Source organism: Protobothrops mucrosquamatus, unplaced genomic scaffold (assembly GCF_001527695.2).
Source record: "Protobothrops mucrosquamatus isolate PMUCROS unplaced genomic scaffold, P.Mucros_1.0 scaffold2086, whole genome shotgun sequence".
Lineage (NCBI taxonomy): Eukaryota > Metazoa > Chordata > Lepidosauria > Squamata > Viperidae > Protobothrops > Protobothrops mucrosquamatus.
Window position 1 is genome coordinate 10,188 of NW_015388188.1, and position 8,307 is coordinate 18,494.

Consider the following 8,307-nt stretch of genomic DNA (forward strand, 5'->3'; position numbering starts at 1 on the left):
GTGCCTGGAGACAGCAGAATAGACGAGAAAGAACTGGAGAAGATCACAAAATACAAAGACCTACAAATAGAAATAGAAAGACTGTGGCAAAGGCAAGCAAGGGTAGTACCAATAGTAATAGGCGCCTTGGGTGCAATCCCAAAACAACTGGAGCACCACTTGAACACCATTGGCATTGACAAATTCGCCATTAGTCAATCGCAAGAGGCGGCCTTACTAGGAACTGCTTCCATCCTGGGATGATATCTGTAATACCATCAAACATCCACATCTGCCTATCCCAGGTCCTTGGGAAGGACTCGATAGGTAGACAAAAATGCCAAATCCAGTCTGAACATCTGTCTTACTGTGCGATGATCCATAATAATGATGATGATGATGATGATGATGATGATGATGATGATGATGATGATGATGATGAAGACATAGATATATGTTCAAAATCTGTAGGGTCAATCAAGGTGTATATTTGGAGGGCTTTCACAACTGGTCCAGTTAAGGTCTCCTCCTCTTTTTTTACAAGATGCAACAATTTCTGTTTTGAAAGGATTACTGGCACTCTGCTCATCTTTGCATTGTATGCAGTGAAAATTCAGCTCTTCGTTTCTGCATGGTCTCAAATATGGTCCACTTCTTCTCCATTTCAGACCAGGGGACGGTGCAGAAGGTGGTGGCACTGCCATCTAACTCATCGGCAAATGGAGAGCTGATCTTGGAAGAACTGGAAGTGTTTAAGGTTAGTCTCTCTCAGGGTTCTTCGTTCTTTTTTTTCCCCTCATCAAAACACTTTCATCCAACAAGCAAGCAAACAGATAACTAGACGATCGTCGTTTACTTTTGTATATATTTGGTGATAGTTTCAAATGTGAGGGTACGCCATTGCCAACATAGAAGACATCCTCTACTCGTTTGACTCGACCTTCCACCCCAATTCGTACAGTAGTCAAACCTTAGAAACGGGAGGGTGTTTTTTTGATTCAGGTCGACGGGCACTTAAGACAACTTAGAATAGATCGTAGTTATTAGCTCTGACCATTATTTGACCAGATTCTTATGCATAAGTAGCAATAATAATATCTCTCTCTCTCTCTCTCCCTACCTACCTACCTACCTACCTACCTACCTACCTACCTACCTACCTACCTATCTATCTATCTATCTATCTATCTATCTATCTATCTATCTATCTATCTATCTATCTATCTATCTATCTATCTACCTATCTACCTATCTATCTATCTATCTATCTATCTATCTATCTATCTATCTATCTATCTATCTATCTATCTATCTATCTATCTATCATCTATCATAGCAGCCAATTTGGTCTAATAGTTAAGGCACTAAGCTACAAAGTGGGAGACTGTGAGTTCTTATTCTTACTTAACCATGAAAGACAGCTGGGAGACTTTGGGCCAATCAGCTGGAGATGGGTGCAATAATAAATTCTTCAGTGCTTTGAACTCAGCAAGTGTTCCTAGTTCTTTGTGCCTGATATCTACCCTGGTATGACAGAACATTGGTAAGGGAAAAAAGCTCAGAACACATCAAAAGTTTAACAGTTTAACCCTGAGCTTCCTATGTGTATGTGTGTGTGTGTGTGTGTGTGTTTTACTATTGCACTTTCATCTAAATTAGCTTGGCAAGATGGAATATTTCTCAGGTAAACAGTAAAATGAAACAAAATCACTGCATTTTCTAATTACAATGAAACATTCATATGGTAGACCAGGGGTCTTCAAACTTGGCCCTTTTATGACTTGTGGACTTCAACTCCCAGAATTCCTCAGCCAGTGTGCCTGGCTAAGGAATTCTGGGAGTTGAAGTCCACATGTCATAAAAGGGCCAAGTTTGAAGACCCCTGTGGTAGACCTTGGTGCAATAATCCAACCTTTCCCGCATTTGCAGAAGATCAAATTTCCAGGGCAACTTGTGTATTTGCTTTATGCCACGATGCAAATGATACAATTGGTACTCATTTACCTCATTTGCATCAAAAGATCCCGCCAATGATGTAACATCAGGAATCTCCAAACTTGTCAACTTTAGGACTTGTGGACTTTAACTCCCAGAATTCCTCAGCCAGCCATGCTGGCTGGGGAATTCTGGGAGTTGAAGTCCACAAGTCTTAAAGTTGACAAGTTTGGAGACCCCTTGGTGTACATTCACCCCAAAGGATGTAATTTGCGTAATAGTTTCATTAAAGAATACAACTCACCATGAAAACACACATTTAACAGATGCCCACTCTCTCCATGGGTCTGTTAAAAGGGAGGTTTCATCGTGTTGATCTTGATCGGTTGGGTTTCTCCAAGGGAAGAAAAACAGACTTACGATATTTTACACTCCACTTTAAATTGCTTGTTCTTCATTAAATTGTCAGCCTGGCTTAAAGAATTTTGAAAGGTTTTTCCCCAACACACACTCACACACACACACACTTTTCCAAGTTCTAACAGCTGCCACAAAATCTGACTTCTTCTTTGTTTATATCATGATTACAATCTCTTGTGGTGGGATGTCAAGTATACTGCGGGTGTTTGTGTGTGCATGTCTCAGTTGATAAGGTTTCTGACAATAAGACATTTTAAAAAAACTTACTATTTTTTTCTTATAACCCAAAAGTTTCCAATATTGGCCTCAATCAGCTGAAGCTCTAAAGAAGTGATTCAGGAAGTTTCACATTATTGTTTAACAGAATAACAAGGTTGAAAGGGACCTTGGAGGTCTTCTAGTCCAGCCCCCTTTTAAAGCAAGCAGCTCTAATCCATGGCTGTCCAATCTCTTCATAAAAATCTCCAGTGATGGAGCAGCCACAACTTCTGGAGGAAAGCTGTTCCACTGATCAATTATTCTGTCAGGAAATTTCTGCTTAGTTCTAGGTTGCTTCTCTCTTTGATTAGTTTCCATCCGTTGCTTCTTGTCCTGCCTTCAGGCGCTTTGGAGACTAGGGTGACCCCATCTTCTTTGTTGCAGCTTTTTAGATATTGGAAGACTGCTATCATGTCACCCCTAGTCCTTTTCATTAAAACTAGACATACCCAATTCCTGCCACCGTACTTCATATGTTTTAGCCCCCGATCCCCTAATCATCCTTGTTGCTCTTCTCTGCACTCTTTCTAGAGTCTCAACATCTTTTTTTACATCGTGGTGGCCAAAACTGGATGCAATATTCCATGTGTGGCCTTACCAAGGCATTATAGAGTGGAATTAACACTTTTCACAATCTTGATTCTATCCCTCTGTTAATGCAGCCTAGGACTGCATTGGCTTTTTTGGCATTTGCAGCTGTTTAGATTAATGTTCCATTTTTCTCCACTGAATGCACATCCTTCTCTTTGTATGCGTTCCACAAACCTCATTTTACATGACGCCGACTGCTAAAAGAGAGAGAGAGAGAGAGAGAGAGAGAGAGAGAGAGAGAGAGAGAGAGAGAGAGAGAGAGAGAGAGCCACATCCATCCCTTGTATCAAAAATGGACACTCCTTAAAGACCCAATTCATGGACTTTGTCTGGATATTTGGAAGTCTGCAGGAGATGGGAAGGGGGCTTGCTAATTTCCGTGTGAACTGCTAATGGAACTAGAGACACCCATGACTTGCCAGTGTTTGCATCCAAGTTATAATTTATGCTAAGAAAAGTAGTTCCCATTCTAAGCCAAGTCTGACTTTGGAAGTCCTCTTCCCCGTTCCCAAGCTCAGATTGGACTGCAACAGCTACAGTTTGAGATCCTTTGCAGAAAAAGGAAAAAAAGGAAATTACAGAACCAGAAAATGACTCACATTCTTTCTGTGTCAAGCTAGCTTTGGCCTATTTCTCATCCCACTTCTCCAGTTTTAAGATCCTTTGGGAGAAATACTCTTTTTTCCCCCGAAATCCCCATGCTCTTAGAGAGTAGGATGAAGCTACTGCAGAAAGAAGAAGAAAAAATTTCCTTTGTCATACAGCCACATTTCCACAGATGACCAAGACAAAGTGGATGAGGGAAACCTGTATTTTTTTTTGGGGGGGGGAGAAGGGATGGCCTTATTGCCTTGAGATGGTATAGGTTCTCCTGCTTGAGCAGGGGGCTGGACTAGAAGACCTCCAAGGTCCCTTCCAGCTTCTATTCTATTCTATTCTATTCTATTCTATTCTATTCTATTCTATTCTATTCTATTCTATTCTACTCTACTCTACTCTACTCTACTCTACTCTACTCTACTCTACTCTACTCTATATTTATTCCATCTATTCTATTCTGTAATTCTATTCTATTCTGTAATTCTACTCTACTCTACTCTACTCTACTCTGTTCTATTCTGTTCTGTTCTATTCTATTCTATTCTATTCTGTTCTGTTCTGTTCTGTTCTGTTCTGTTCTATATTTATTCCATCTATTCTATTCTATTCTATTCTGTAATTCTATTCTATTCTGTTCTATTCTATTCTATTCTATTCTATTCTATTCTAGTCTAGTCTAGTCTAGTCTAGTCTAGTCTAGTCAAGTCAAGTCTAGTCTAGTCTAGTCTAGTTTAGTCTAGTCTATTCCCTAAGGCACCAGAGGGCAGGACAAGAAGTAATGGGCAGAATCTTGTCAAAGAGAGATTCAACCTAGAAGTAAGGAGAAATTTTCTCACAATTGATGGAATAACTTGCCTCCTAGGGTTGTGGGTACTCCATTGCTGGAGGTTTTCAAAAGTAGACTGGACAATCATTTGACTGGGATGGTATAAGGTCCCTTACCTTGAGCAGGGGGTTGGACTAGAACAGAGGTCCCCAACCCCCAGTCCGTGACATGATTCCGGGCTGTGGCCTGTTGGGAACCAGGCTATGCAAGTGACAGGCGAGTGTGTGATGCTCCATTTGTGAAACCGGCAGGCACACGTGCGAAGCCATCTCCTCCCCTGTCTCCCACTGCCACTGCTCCCAATCTACAGAACTGGAATGGTTGGGGACCACTGGACTAGACGATGAATGGAATGGAATGGAATGGAATGGAATAGAGTAGAGTAGAGTAGAGTAGAGTAGAGTAGAGTAGAGTAGAGTAGAGTAGAGTAGAGTAGAAAATAGAAAATATAACAGAATAGAATAGAATAGAATAGAATAGAATAGAATAGAATAGAATAGAATAGAATAGAATAGAATAGAATAGAATAGAATAGCACAATATAGCTAGAATATCACTCAGTGTGTGAATGAACTGAGAAGCTGGTGAGTTTTGCAATCACTTGTTATTTCTTGCCAGGGAAAAAACTCTAGAGAACTCCTTTGACAATTTCTGTCAAGCATTCTGAAAGTTCTCCAAGAGATGACTTGGAGAGCATTTTGGAGTTTTTGGCTGCCTTCCTGTGTCTCTTTCGTATCCTTGTCTGCTCCCTGCTTCACAGCTTATAGCACTTAACTATAGCAATAGCACTTAGACTTATATACTGCTTCACAGTGCTTTACAGCCCTCTCTAAGCAATTTATAGTCAGCGTCTTACCCCCAACAATCTGGGTCCTCATTTTACCGACCTCGGAAGGCTGAGTCAACCTTGAGCCGGTGAGAATCGAACTTCTGGCATTGGGCAGAATTAGCCTGCAATGCTGCATTCTAACCACTGTGCCACCAGGGATCTTGATGATCTCAGTTGGTTCTTTGGGTCCTGTTCTCCGCCATACACAACTGATACTAAATTATGCACATTCTCTTTTCCTTTACTTGCAATCATGGAGGATGAGATAAAGAAGGATCAAGGCTGACACGTGAGAAAGGGGGTTCATTCATTCTTTCCAAACTCCAGTCGTCCACAAGAGGAACCCTGATTTGAGAACCAAAAGCAGCTTTAGGGATGTTTATTTATTTGTTTTAGAGGACCTAAGAAAAAAGGGTGGTGTTTTTTCTTCTTCTTCTACCCCTTGTCCTAGTTCTGATCAAATGCTTGGTCTATACCAGGGGAGGGGAACCTTGGCTCTTTTACGACTCGTGGACTTCACCTCCCAGAATTCCTGAGCCAGCCATGCTGAGGTGAAAGGGAGAGTTTCCAAGCTGAGCCATGCTGGCTCAGGAATTCTGGGAGTTGAAGTCCACGAGTCACAAAAGAGCCAAGGTTGCCTACCCCTGATCTATACATATCTTAGCAACCATATGGCTCTTTGGTAAAAGGCACACCCATTCACCTGGCCTTGGTTATCTGAAAAGAGCTGCAGAGATAATAGCAATAGCACTTAGACTTATATACCGCTCCTTAGCGCTTTATAGCCCTCTCTGAGCAGTTTAAAACATCAGCATATTGCCCACAGCAATCTGGCTCCTCATTTTATTGTCCTTGGAAGGGTGGAAGGTTGAGTCAACCTTGAACCAAATTCAGAATTGAACTCCTGGCAGTGGGCAGAGTTAGCCTGCAATACTGCTTGATATTCAGCTCATACCTTCTGGCAGATTTCCACTTGAACATTAATGTCTAATTCAATTCACATAAGGAAAGTTCTCTTGCGAGAGTGATGACTTCTTCTAAACCTTTGTTCAAATATTTTTTTTTCCGTATGGTACCAGAACAAATCTTTATAGACTCTAGCAATGGGTTCTGTAATGGAGAAATATATATATTTTGAGGGGCATTTTTCTAACTCTTTTTCTTGGCAATAGCAGAGCAAAAAGGGTTGATTAGGTTTGGTGTTCCACAATTGGATCTGGATGGAGCTAGAGTGGAACCTGTGTAGAAAAATCCCCCATCGAAAGACCAAATTTGCCTTCTTTTAAATCTAGGCTACTACACGTCATATCTTGCAAAGAGAAACATTTCAGCTTGATTTGCCTGAACTTCGTTTTTCTTATGGGATTATCCTGTTAAACCTTGAGCCCTGGATATCTCCTCTTCTTGGTTATTGTATGAGTGTGCTTTACAAAGAGGGTACATTGTCTTGCTAGTTTAGCAGGACATCCCATTAACACTTCACGTCGCTCCTTTATCCTCTTTCTGTTTCTAACTCTGGGCCAAAGTAGCCAAAGAGAGCAACATCCCAGCTAGCTGGAAGTGTCTTCTGAACCAGCTGAATGCAAACAAAAAGTCAATCATGCCAACACTTCATTTGTAATGTGGATGGTTGCCTTGATAATCCAAAGCAAAGTTATGAAACTGTACGCCTTGTTCGGTATTGCTTGCAAGAAGTAGGCGATATTTCCTTCGTCCTGTTTACATGCTCGTTTAAATATGAGCTGTGAACCAAAAAGATACGTGCTATCATTTTTCAAAGCATAAATACCAGAATTTATATTTGGAAAAAAAAAGCAAGACTGACTATCTTCAGTTCTGGGTCCATTCTTCATAGGCTCCTCAAGTGATAGAGCCGTAAGCGTCAGGGCTATAAAAGTTCATGTGCCTGCTCAGAGTTTTGTTAACGTTGGATGTTATGCTGTCACGGGAAATTGTGAAGAACATGCTACAAAGCTGGAAAAAGATAAAAATGTCATTATCTGAAGACTGGACTGTCAGTTAATAGCAATAGCACTTACTTATATACCACTTCACAGTGCTTTATAACCCTCTCTAAGCAGTTTATAGAGTCATCGTATTGCCCCCACAATCTGGGTCCTCGTTTTACTGATCTCAGAAGGATGCAAGGCTGATTTAACCTTGAGGCCCATTAGGATCGAACTGCTGGCAGTGTGAATAGAGTTAGCCACTGCATTCTAACCACTGCATCACAGGGTTTAGATAGCAATAGCACTCAGACTTATATACTGCTTCATAGCACTTTAGAGCCCTCTGTAAGCGGTTTACACAGTCAGCCTATTGCCCCCAACGATCTGGGTCCTCATTGTACCAACCCTGGAAGGATGGGAAACTGAGTCAACCTTGACCTGGTTAGGATCTAACTCCTGGCAGTGGGCAGAGTTAGTCTGCAAATTGCATTCTAACCTCTGTGTCACCCCAGGTCAGTTTAATGGATTGGGAACTCTTGTAATTTGATTAAACAAAGTTTTAGAATCTAAACTATTGTTTCTTTTTATTTTCCAGAATAATGCCCCGATAACAACAATGGCCATTTCATCTAAAAAGGTACTGACAGGAAAAACCATCATTCAGCAGTTGTAATTTGAAGTTTATAATTCCTTAAATATATTTGGTACAAACATATCAATTGTAGATCATGAGTTGTATCCAGAACCAGGGCGCTGAACTTAAACCAAGTTATCAACATGTGTCAAGGCTAACTTGTCTCATTGATATGATATTGATTAACTCAGGCAGGATCTGACTTATTTTATGAACACTTTTTTGTTAATTTCCCCCAAAAATATCATAGCTGAGTAATCAATCTATGAAGTGGATTGGGGGGGGG

General features: G+C 40.8%; 1 protein-coding gene across 1 annotated transcript in view; it reads left to right on the forward strand.

Annotated features, from left to right (window-relative positions):
- The first annotated feature begins 622 nt into the window (after positions 1-622).
- Positions 623-8,307, forward strand: part of LOC107294759 (semaphorin-3C) — an 18,407-nt gene continuing 10,722 nt past the window's right edge. The window contains exons 1-2 of the mRNA XM_015824017.1: positions 623-736; positions 7,983-8,024. Coding sequence (XP_015679503.1) covers positions 623-736; positions 7,983-8,024 — 156 coding nt within the window. The remainder of the gene's footprint in view (positions 737-7,982; positions 8,025-8,307) is intronic.